Raw genomic sequence first — 14,045 nt, 5'->3', positions numbered from 1 at the left:
TTTAATCAACTACAGTACACTTCCTAGTATCCGATTCGCGACTATCCAGCTTAGTTTTCTTTTATCGTCATTAAATGAGGAAGGCTAGGCGCTGCTTGGCAACATTGCCAAAGCATTGAAAGCGGGCTTCTGCTACGAGTTGAAATGCTCAAAGCTAAAATGTAGAAGCAGTCATCTGTTAAGGAGTTTTTCAAGAACTAAGTAAGTAAAAAATAAAATCAATTTCTTAAGAATTAGACCAACGATTTAAATTAATGTTTTGTTTATATTTCCTGTATTTAAGTTGGGCATTACAGAATTTGTGTTAAAATGTGAACAGTTTATATCCTTTAACTCACTTGAGGCATGCATGCAAAGTATAAACTATCTGTACAGAGCCTTCTATTTTAACTGGACACATCATCGACAATTGCTTCTATGATTCACCAGGCCGTGGCCACGGTGGCTACGTAGCCTACATTCTATGTGGCTTCTGATAAATGGTGGGCTTAGAAATGAGAAAATACTTATTACAACGGTAAATTTTAGTGTATCTTCTGTTATTGGTTGGAAAGAAATGAGTTCATACAATTCTGGCCAATCCAGCTTTTTTGTTATGCGGCCAGCCCTTCCGCCCCATTAGGCCGGATACTCGGAGTGTACTGAATTCGAATCAATAATTGGATATTAATTTACTTTATAGAAAGTCTGACACTAAGCAGCAATCTTGCCATTTTTATGTATTATGAAAAGAAGTACTGAAACTTTTTTTTAATAAAAAAAAAGTTCAGTTTTTGATAATAGAAATTATTTATATTTTTTCTAGGCCAAATTTAAATCTAAGGTAATCAAAAATGATTTCATGTCAAGAGCTGATAATTTTAATTTAGAAGAAGAGTGAGTCTTATTTTCCAAACTGATATTCAATGTCCAAGAGCATATCCATTGAAAAATAGAAATTTGCAAAAAAACTGATCATTCAGAAAAAGAAAGAGAAATAAAAGCATGGAATTTATATTAGTATCCAGATGATGTCAATCGACATTCAAAAACAAGCAATGTGTGTGGAAAAAAACACAAACCTTCAAAATTAATTCAAGACGAGAGTAAAATGTCGACAGGTGTAATTGCATTAATTTAGTTAAGTATGCTACATCTAGGGATTGCAATACCGGGATACCGAATACCGGTATTTTGAGCTATTTGTACAATTTCGTAATACCGGTATTCACAAGTTTAAATACCGGTTTTTCGGTATTTACTAGAAATTTTTAAAATTGTCTCCACTATATGTTCAGGGATCGCGAACATAGCAAAATAATATACGTTTTTGTTTTTATGTCTCCCTAACCGGCGAAATTAATTAGCCAATTAATGGCTTAAATCTAAATTAGCGAAACATGGATTATCCCTGAAAGAAAATATTGTATCCATAACGACTGATGGGGCAACAATTATGAAAAAAGTTGAAAAGTTGATTGGTGCAAATCAGCAGTTGTGCTATGAAAATGGAATTCATTTAGGAGCAATAGATGTATTATACCAAAAAAATAAAGAACAAAAGAATTCAAATACTGTGGATATAGAAACTTCGGATTCCAACTTTGAAAAGAGTAAGAGTGAGAGTGATATTGACAATGAAGATAATGACAATGTAATTGTTGAAGAAGATATTGCTAATGAGGATGAAATATTAACCTATCAAGAATGGCTTCCTATAATTTATAAAGCTCGAAAAATTGTTAAGATATTCAAACGTTCCCCTATAAAAAGGATATATTACTTAAATATAAACTAACTGAAAATAAAACAGAATATATGTTAATATTAGATTCTAAGACACGTTGGAACAGTTTACTCCTAATGATGGAAAGATTTTTGAAACTGAGAAATCCAATCCAAAAAGCAATAATCGACTGAAACCTGTAAATGAATTTTTCAGATAGTGAATTCGACTTAATATCCAGAACTACATCAGCTCTACTTCCAATAAAACTGACTATTGAGGCATTGTCGGAGAGATTCTAATTTATTAACAGCTAATGCAACAATAAATTTCATGTTGCAGTCACTGAAAGAAAAGTACACATCACTATCTGAAGAATTATATATTACATTGAAAAATCGCACAGAAGATAGGCATATCGAAATAGAAAATGTGTTATGGTATTTACATAATTATAAGGATTTTAAAAATGAAAAAGAAAAGAAAATAACCAGTTCAAATCTGATTAAGTTTAGAGTAAATTTTCTTAAAATTTTTTACCCACCAACCTATCCACATTCAGAAGAATTCGGTTCAATTATCGAAGATTATGATGTCACTACTATCGATAGTGAAAAGGAATTGTCTCTTGAACAAGAATTAGAATTAGCGATAAATAAAAAAAATTCAACGAACCAAAATGCAATACAGAAATCAGCTGTATTCAAAACCATCCGACGAGAAATCGATTTGTTTGAAGACGAGGGATTTAGAGGTAAATACTTGGAAAAAGTATATCGCGCATTGCCAACAGTACCACCAACTAGCGTAGATGCCGAAAGAGCGTTTTCGACAGCTGGTCATTTTTACACAAAATTACTTTTCAGGCTTAATGACAGTACAATTGATGATTATGTTTTTTAAGATCACATTTCAAAAATTTGTAATAGTATCACAGACTGAATAGTGATATTTACACTTTTGTGTGATTTAAATTAATAAGATATTTCTTTGCTTTTTTGTGATTATATACTGTTATAATTTATAAGTTACAAATTATTTTTTGTGATATTTACACTCTCTAACAAAACTGGCAAATAAAACAAAGAAACACCTGTGTTTTCTTTCTTTTTGTAAAATTTCTAATACCGGTATTAAAACCGGTATCCCGGTATTAAGATTTAAAAAATACCGAATACCGGTATTCAAATTTTGGTCCGGTATTGCAATCCCTAGCTACATCGTTTTGCCTATTGTTGACTAATAACATGAAGAAGCATGTTTTAAAAAATGTGTTACAGGGAGATAAAAAACAATACCAATTGAATAAATGACTAACCAATACTGAAAAAGACAATATTTATTAAATATGATGAATGAAAATGTTATAATGTGAAATGATTAAGAATATAAAAGAATAAATATTTGGTTATAATGATTTAAAAATATATACCGCTCAATTAATAAAACGTACAAATAAGAATAGCATTAATAAGAAATTTTAAGGGAATAATGATTATTACTCTATAACACGTGGCTAGATTTCGGAAACAGAATGGGAGGGAAAGGTAATTCATTTAAAGATATGCCCTATAATAAATAAGCATTTAGACTAAGATAAAAAAAATAATAATAAATAAATAAAAAATAAAATAAGGTGGAGGAAGGGAGAAAATGTCACAAACAACTCTTTGCCTCAAAGTCAATAATAATTAAATTAATATCATAACAAAGAATTTTAACAAGGAATATATATTACTATAAATATTTTACTGACAGTAATATGAGTTTTTTTCCCATTGAACTCTGAGGCGGAATGAACAAGACAGACCAGAAAAGTTAAAGTAAATCTTTAAAACACTATATTTATGTCATATTTCACAACATTTTAACAAAAATAATTTAGTCATTTAAAATGATCATCAAAATGGAACATTTGAATGAAATGTCCGAATTTCAAATTTAGTATTTCTGAAATGAAATTCAATTGCTTCTCTGATTCACCGGACCGTGGTCGCATTCATATGCTGCGAAGCTGGAGATAAATGGAGAGCTGAGTACTCAATAAGAAGTGAGAAAATATAGATTATAACCGTGAGTTTAGATATTAAAATTTTGTTTGGTTCACAAAGAAATAAGTTCATAAAACACCGGGTTTTTTTTTTTTTTTGTTATCCGGCCTGCCTTTTCGCTATATTAGGCCGTACATTCGGACGTATACTGTATAATAAATTGTCACGATGTTTTATGGACCTAAGTCAGTTAAGATTAATTCATGTAGTTTAGATCAACTTTTTATTATCATGTTTATTTTATACTGTTGTTTATAACTCAGTTTTTTTTGTACCTCTTTAGGAATAACTCCGTATGCCCGTCCAAATTATCCAAGTATAGGTGTTCCTGGAAACAGTTTTGGAGGACTAGGCACACTAGGTAAATATTTTTAAAAATACAGAGAAAGGGGCCATTATTTGTTTATTTATAAGATATGCTGGCGTTTATTCATCAAGTCAAAGTTATTCTTCATTTAAATGAAATTGAATGATTGGTATTTTATTTTCTCTATTAGAAATAGGTTGAAAGTATTAATGAAACTAAAGTTTTTATATATATTTATAGAACTGTATGTTTTTCTATATTACTTTCACATAATGAAAAGGAATTCATGTTTTGTTTACTTTATTATTTGCTTTATATATTTGTAACTAACTGCCTCTGGTGACCAACTGATTCGTCGAGAATATTTAAAGTAAATATTCAAAACACAGCTGATATCAGTTAAGTGAAAATATATTACTAGAAAAGGATATGATTATATTTCACTTATCTCTTTTCATTATATACTTTATTTCAAAGTAAAAATATTTTATATAATCAATAAAAAAAATTTAGTTTTATCTTAGTTTTAAAAAAAAAGTAAAACAACATTGAAATGAATCCATAAAGATGAAAGATAATTCATGGTAAAAAGTTATTCTTTTTAATCAATGTTTACTAGCTGATATATACTGCCATTTCTAGAAAAGCATCGCGTTTGTGCTTAACTTTTTTTTGTTTTGTTTATTGACTTTGTTACATTTGTCTTCCTTTATTGACTTTGTTGCATTGTTGCTTCCTTATGAGTGAAGTTTGTTCCATTGATCGCTCTTAATTGTTTTTCAAGCTCGTACCTCCGGTTAATTTATTTCATTCCATTCATCAACGCTTGGTGAAGATCTTCCACTGAAGCGATTTCACATTCGAGAATTTGCTGTAATACTATAAGAATAATGACAACATAACCCTACTAGTAACAAAAATAACAACCTTCTGACAAATGCCATATTTAACCCACTGGTCATTTAACCCACTGGTCACATTCGAGAATTTGCTGTAATACTATAAGAATAATGACAACATAACCCTACTAGTAACAAAAATAACAACCTTCTGACAAATGCCATATTTAACCCACTGGTCATTTAACCCACTGGTCACATTCGAGAATTTGCTGTAATACTATAAGAATAATGACAACATAACCCTACTAGTAACAAAAATAACAACCTTCTGACAAATGCCATATTTAACCCACTGGTCACATTCGAGAATTTGCTGTAATACTATAAGAATAATGACAACATAACCCTACTAGTAACAAAAATAACAACCTTCTGACAAATGCCATATTTAACCCACTGGTCATTTAACCCACTGGTCACATTCGAGAATTTGCTGTAATACTATAAGAATAATGACAACATAACCCTACTAGTAACAAAATAACAACCTTCTGACAAATGCATATTTAACCCACTGGTCATTTAACCCACTGGTCACATTCGAGAATTTGCTGTAATACTATAAGAATAATGACAACATAACCCTACTAGTAACAAAAATAACAACCTTCTGACAAATGCCATATTTAAACCCACTGGTCACATTCGAGAATTTGCTGTAATACTATAAGAATAATGACAACATAACCCTACTAGTAACAAAAATAACAACCTTCTGACAAATGCCATATTTAACCCACTGGTCACATTCGAGAATTTGCTGTAATACTATAAGAATAATGACAACATAACCCTACTAGTAACAAAAATAACAACCTTCTGACAAATGCCATATTTAACCCACTGGTCATTTAACCCACTGGTCACATTCGAGAATTTGCTGTAATACTATAAGAATAATGACAACATAACCCTACTAGTAACAAAAATAACAACCTTCTGACAAATGCCATATTTAACCCACTGGTCATTTAACCCACTGGTCACATTCGAGAATTTGCTGTAATACTATAAGAATAATGACAACATAACCCTACTAGTAACAAAAATAACAACCTTCTGACAAATGCCATATTTAACCCACTGGTCATTTAACCCACTGGTCACATTCGAGAATTTGCTGTAATACTATAAGAATAATGACAACATAACCCTACTAGTAACAAAAATAACAACCTTCTGACAAATGCCATATTTAACCCACTGGTCATTTAACCCACTGGTCACATTCGAGAATTTGCTGTAATACTATAAGAATAATGACAACATAACCCTACTAGTAACAAAAATAACAACCTTCTGACAAATGCCATATTTAACCCACTGGTCATTTGACCCACTGGTCACATTCGAGAATTTGCTGTAATACTATAAGAATAATGACAACATAACCCTACTAGTACAAAAATAACAACCTTCTGACAAATGCCATATTTAACCCACTGGTCATTTGACCCACTGGTCACATTCGAGAATTTGCTGTAATACTATAAGAATAATGACAACATAACCCTACTAGTAACAAAGATAACAACCTTCTGACAAATGCCATATTTAACCCACTGGTCATTTAACCCACTGGTCACATTCGAGAATTTGCTGTAATACTATAAGAATAATGACAACATAACCCTACTAGTAACAAAAATAACAACCTTCTGACAAATGCCATATTTAACCCACTGGTCATTTAACCCACTGGTCACATTCGAGAATTTGCTGTAATACTATAAGAATAATGACAACATAACCCTACTAGTAACAAAAATAACAACCTTCTGACAAATGCCATATTTAACCCACTGGTCACATTCGAGAATTTGCTGTAATACTATAAGAATAATGACAACATAACCCTACTAGTAACAAAAATAACAACCTTCTGACAAATGCCATATTTAACCCACTGGTCACATTCGAGAATTTGCTGTAATACTATAAGAATAATGACAACATAACCCTACTAGTAACAAAAATAACAACCTTCTGACAAATGCATATTTAACCCACTGGTCATTTAACCCACTGGTCACATTCGAGAATTTGCTGTAATACTATAAGAATAATGACAACATAACCCTACTAGTAACAAAAATAACAACCTCTGACAAATGCCATATTTAACCCACTGGTCATTTAACCCACTGGTCACATTCGAGAATTTGCTGTAATACTATAAGAATAATGACAACATAACCCTACTAGTAACAAAAATAACAACCTTCTGACAAATGCCATATTTAACCCACTGGTCATTTAACCCACTAGTCACATTCGAGAATTTGCTGTAATACTATAAGAATAATGACAACATAACCCTACTAGTAACAAAAATAACAACCTTCTGACAAATGCCATATTTAACCCACTGGTCATTTAACCCACTGGTCACATTCGAGAATTTGCTGTAATACTATAAGAATAATGACAACATAACCCCTACTAGTAACAAAAATAACAACCTTCTGACAAATGCCATATTTAACCCACTGGTCATTGACCCACTGGTCACATTCGAGAATTTGCTGTAATACTATAAGAATAATGACAACATAACCCTACTAGTAACAAAAATAACAACCTTCTGACAAATGCCATATTTAACCCACTGGTCATTTGACCCACTGGTCACATTCGAGAATTTGCTGTAATACTATAAGAATAATGACAACATAACCCTACTAGTAACAAAAATAACAACCTTCTGACAAATGCCATATTTAACCCACTGTCATTTAACCCACTGGTCACATTCGAGAATTTGCTGTAATACTATAAGAATAATGACAACATAACCCTACTAGTAACAAAAATAACAACCTTCTGACAAATGCCATATTTAACCCACTGGTCATTTAACCCACTGGTCACATTCGAGAATTTGCTGTAATACTATAAGAATAATGACAACAAAACCCTACTAGTAACAAAAATAACAACTTCTGACAAATGCCATATTTAAACCACTGGTCACATTCGAGAATTTGCTGTAATACTATAAGAATAATGACAACATAACCCTACTAGTAACAAAAATAACAACCTTCTGACAAATGCCATATTTAACCCTACCTGGTCACATTCGAGAATTTGCTGTAATACTATAAGAATAATGACAACATAACCCTACTAGTAACAAAAATAACAACCTTCTGACAAATGCCATATTTAACCCACTGGTCATTTAACCCACTGGTCACATTCGAGAATTTGCTGTAATACTATAAGAATAATGACAACATAACCCTACTAGTAACAAAAATAACAACCTTCTGACAAATGCCATATTTAACCCACTGGTCATTTAACCCACTGGTCACATTCGAGAATTTGCTGTAATACTATAAGAATAATGACAACATAACCCTACTAGTAACAAAAATAACAACCTTCTGACAAATGCCATATTTAACCCACTGGTCATTTAACCCACTGGTCACATTCGAGAATTTGCTGTAATACTATAAGAATAATGACAACATAACCCTACTAGTAACAAAAATAACAACCTTCTGACAAATGCCATATTTAACCCACTGGTCACATTCGAGAATTTGCTGTAATACTATAAGAATAATGACAACATAACCCTACTAGTAACAAAAATAACAACCTTCTGACAAATGCCATATTTAACCCACTGGTCATTTAACCCACTGGTCACATTCGAGAATTTGCTGTAATACTATAAGAATAATGACAACATAACCCTACTAGTAACAAAAATAACAACCTTCTGACAAATGCCATATTTAACCCACTGGTCATTTAACCCACTGGTCACATTCGAGAATTTGCTGTAATACTATAAGAATAATGACAACATAACCCTACTAGTAACAAAAATAACAACCTTCTGACAAATGCCATATTTAACCCACTGGTCATTTAACCCACTGGTCACATTCGAGAATTTGCTGTAATACTATAAGAATAATGACAACATAACCCTACTAGTAACAAAAATAACAACCTTCTGACAAATGCCATATTTAACCCACTGGTCATTTAACCCACTGGTCACATTCGAGAATTTGCTGTAATACTATAAGAATAATGACAACATAACCCTACTAGTAACAAAAATAACAACCTTCTGACAAATGCCATATTTAACCCACTGGTCATTTAACCCACTGGTCACATTCGAGAATTTGCTGTAATACTATAAGAATAATGACAACATAACCCTACTAGTAACAAAAATAACAACCTTCTGACAAATGCCATATTTAACCCACTGGTCACATTCGAGAATTTGCTGTAATACTATAAGAATAATGACAACATAACCCTACTAGTAACAAAAATAACAACCTTCTGACAAATGCCATATTTAACCCACTGGTCACATTCGAGAATTTGCTGTAATACTATAAGAATAATGACAACATAACCCTACTAGTAACAAAAATAACAACCTTCTGACAAATGCCATATTTAACCCACTGGTCACATTCGAGAATTTGCTGTAATACTATAAGAATAATGACAACATAACCCTACTAGTAACAAAAATAACAACCTTCTGACAAATGCCATATTTAACCCACTGGTCATTTAACCCACTGGTCACATTCGAGAATTTGCTGTAATACTATAAGAATAATGACAACATAACCCTACTAGTAACAAAAATAACAACCTTCTGACAAATGCCATATTTAACCCACTGGTCATTTAACCCACTGGTCACATTCGAGAATTTGCTGTAATACTATAAGAATAATGACAACATAACCCTACTAGTAACAAAAATAACAACCTTCTGACAAATGCCATATTTAACCCACTGGTCATTTAACCCACTGGTCACATTCGAGAATTTGCTGTAATACTATAAGAATAATGACAACATAACCCTACTAGTAACAAAAATAACAACCTTCTGACAAATGCCATATTTAACCCACTGGTCATTTAACCCACTGGTCACATTCGAGAATTTGCTGTAATACTATAAGAATAATGACAACATAACCCTACTAGTAACAAAAATAACAACCTTCTGACAAATGCCATATTTAACCCACTGGTCATTTGACCCACTGGTCACATTCGAGAATTTGCTGTAATACTATAAGAATAATGACAACATAACCCTACTAGTAACAAAAATAACAACCTTCTGACAAATGCCATATTTAACCCACTGGTCATTTGACCCACTGGTCACATTCGAGAATTTGCTGTAATACTATAAGAATAATGACAACATAACCCTACTAGTAACAAAGATAACAACCTTCTGACAAATGCCATATTTAACCCACTGGTCATTTAACCCACTGGTCACATTCGAGAATTTGCTGTAATACTATAAGAATAATGACAACATAACCCTACTAGTAACAAAAATAACAACCTTCTGACAAATGCCATATTTAACCCACTGGTCATTTAACCCACTGGTCACATTCGAGAATTTGCTGTAATACTATAAGAATAATGACAACATAACCCTACTAGTAACAAAAATAACAACCTTCTGACAAATGCCATATTTAACCCACTGGTCACATTCGAGAATTTGCTGTAATACTATAAGAATAATGACAACATAACCCTACTAGTAACAAAAATAACAACCTTCTGACAAATGCCATATTTAACCCACTGGTCACATTCGAGAATTTGCTGTAATACTATAAGAATAATGACAACATAACCCTACTAGTAACAAAAATAACAACCTTCTGACAAATGCCATATTTAACCCACTGGTCATTTAACCCACTGGTCACATTCGAGAATTTGCTGTAATACTATAAGAATAATGACAACATAACCCTACTAGTAACAAAAATAACAACCTTCTGACAAATGCCATATTTAACCCACTGGTCATTTAACCCACTGGTCACATTCGAGAATTTGCTGTAATACTATAAGAATAATGACAACATAACCCTACTAGTAACAAAAATAACAACCTTCTGACAAATGCCATATTTAACCCACTGGTCATTAACCCACTGGTCACATTCGAGAATTTGCTGTAATACTATAAGAATAATGACAACATAACCCTACTAGTACAAAAATAACAACCTTCTGACAAATGCCATATTTAACCACTGGTCATTTAACCCACTGGTCACATTCGAGAATTTGCTGTAATACTATAAGAATAATGACAACATAACCCTACTAGTAACAAAAATAACAACCTTCTGACAAATGCCATATTTAACCCACTGGTCATTTGACCCACTGGTCACATTCGAGAATTTGCTGTAATACTATAAGAATAATGACAACATAACCCTACTAGTAACAAAAATAACAACCTTCTGACAAATGCCATATTTAACCCACTGGTCATTTGACCCACTGGTCACATTCGAGAATTTGCTGTAATACTATAAGAATAATGACAACATAACCCTACTAGTAACAAAAAATAACAACCTTCTGACAAATGCCATATTTAACCCACTGGTCATTTAACCCACTGGTCACATTCGAGAATTTGCTGTAATACTATAAGAATAATGACAACATAACCCTACTAGTAACAAAAATAACAACCTTCTGACAAATGCCATATTTAACCCACTGGTCATTTAACCCACTGGTCCACATTCGAGAATTTGCTGTAATACTATAAGAATAATGACAACATAACCCTACTAGTAACAAAAATAACAACCTTCTGACAAATGCCATATTTAACCCACTGGTCACATTCGAGAATTTGCTGTAATACTATAAGAATAATGACAACATAACCCTACTAGTAACAAAAATAACAACCTTCTGACAAATGCCATATTTAACCCACTGGTCACATTCGAGAATTTGCTGTAATACTATAAGAATAATGACAACATAACCCTACTAGTAACAAAAATAACAACCTTCTGACAAATGCCATATTTAACCCACTGGTCATTTAACCCACTGGTCACATTCGAGAATTTGCTGTAATACTATAAGAATAATGACAACATAACCCTACTAGTAACAAAAATAACAACCTTCTGACAAATGCCATATTTAACCCACTGGTCATTTAACCCACTGGTCACATTCGAGAATTTGCTGTAATACTATAAGAATAATGACAACATAACCCTACTAGTAACAAAAATAACAACCTTCTGACAAATGCCATATTTAACCCACTGGTCATTTAACCACTGGTCACATTCGAGAATTTGCTGTAATACTATAAGAATAATGACAACATAACCCTACTAGTAACAAAAATAACAACCTTCTGACAAATGCCATATTTAACCCACTGGTCATTTAACCCACTGGTCACATCGAGAATTTGCTGTAATACTATAAGAATAATGACAACATAACCCTACTAGTAACAAAAATAACAACCTTCTGACAAATGCCATATTTAACCCACTGGTCATTTAACCCACTGGTCACATTCGAGAATTTGCTGTAATACTATAAGAATAATGACAACATAACCCTACTAGTAACAAAAATAACAACCTTCTGACAAATGCCATATTTAACCCACTGGTCACATTCGAGAATTTGCTGTAATACTATAAGAATAATGACAACATAACCCTACTAGTAACAAAAATAACAACCTTCTGACAAATGCCATATTTAACCCACTGGTCACATTCGAGAATTTGCTGTAATACTATAAGAATAATGACAACATAACCCTACTAGTAACAAAAATAACAACCTTCTGACAAATGCCATATTTAACCCACTGGTCATTTAACCACTGTCACATTCGAGAATTTGCTGTAATACTATAAGAATAATGACAACATAACCCTACTAGTAACAAAAATAACAACCTTCTGACAAATGCCATATTTAACCCACTGGTCATTTAACCCACTGGTCACATTCGAGAATTTGCTGTAATACTATAAGAATAATGACAACATAACCCTACTAGTAACAAAAATAACAACCTTCTGACAAATGCCATATTTAACCCACTGGTCATTTAACCCACTGGTCACATTCGAGAATTTGCTGTAATACTATAAGAATAATGACAACATAACCCTACTAGTAACAAAAATAACAACCTTCTGACAAATGCCATATTTAACCCACTGGTCACATTCGAGAATTTGCTGTAATACTATAAGAATAATGACAACATAACCCTACTAGTAACAAAAATAACAACCTTCTGACAAATGCCATATTTAACCCACTGGTCATTTAACCCACTGGTCACATTCGAGAATTTGCTGTAATACTATAAGAATAATGACAACATAACCCTACTAGTAACAAAAATAACAACCTTCTGACAAATGCCATATTTAACCCACTGGTCATTTAACCCACTGGTCACATTCGAGAATTTGCTGTAATACTATAAGAATAATGACAACATAACCCTACTAGTAACAAAAATAACAACCTTCTGACAAATGCCATATTTAACCCACTGGTCACATTCGAGAATTTGCTGTAATACTATAAGAATAATGACAACATAACCCTACTAGTAACAAAAATAACAACCTTCTGACAAATGCCATATTTAACCCACTGGTCATTTAACCCACTGGTCACATTCGAGAATTTGCTGTAATACTATAAGAATAATGACAACATAACCCTACTAGTAACAAAAATAACAACCTTCTGACAAATGCCATATTTAACCCACTGGTCATTTAACCCACTGGTCACATTCGAGAATTTGCTGTAATACTATAAGAATAATGACAACATAACCCTACTAGTAACAAAAATAACAACCTTCTGACAAATGCCATATTTAACCCACTGGTCATTTAACCCACTGGTCACATTCGAGAATTTGCTGTAATACTATAAGAATAATGACAACATAACCCTACTAGTAACAAAAATAACAACCTTCTGACAAATGCCATATTTAACCCACTGGTCATTTAACCCACTGGTCACATTCGAGAATTTGCTGTAATACTATAAGAATAATGACAACATAACCCTACTAGTAACAAAAATAACAACCCTCTGACAAATGCCATATTTAACCCACTGGTCACATTCGAGAATTTGCTGTAATACTATAAGAATAATGACAACATAATCCTACTAGTAACAAAAATAACAACCTTCTGACAAATGCCATATTTAAC

General features: G+C 32.4%; 1 protein-coding gene across 5 annotated transcripts in view; it reads left to right on the top strand.

The window, feature by feature from the left end:
- Positions 1-14,045, top strand: part of LOC129965454 (autism susceptibility gene 2 protein-like) — an 889,904-nt gene that overhangs the window by 866,123 nt on the left and 9,736 nt on the right. For all 5 annotated transcript variants that reach the window (XM_056079331.1, XM_056079329.1, XM_056079330.1 and 2 more), the window contains one exon: positions 4,040-4,117. In XM_056079331.1, the coding sequence (XP_055935306.1) occupies positions 4,040-4,117 (78 nt within the window). The remainder of the gene's footprint in view (positions 1-4,039; positions 4,118-14,045) is intronic.

Source organism: Argiope bruennichi, chromosome 4 (genome assembly GCF_947563725.1).
Source record: "Argiope bruennichi chromosome 4, qqArgBrue1.1, whole genome shotgun sequence".
Taxonomy (NCBI): domain Eukaryota; kingdom Metazoa; phylum Arthropoda; class Arachnida; order Araneae; family Araneidae; genus Argiope; species Argiope bruennichi.
The sequence above is the reverse complement of the archived record's forward strand: the minus strand, read 5'-3'. Positions and strand labels throughout refer to the sequence as shown.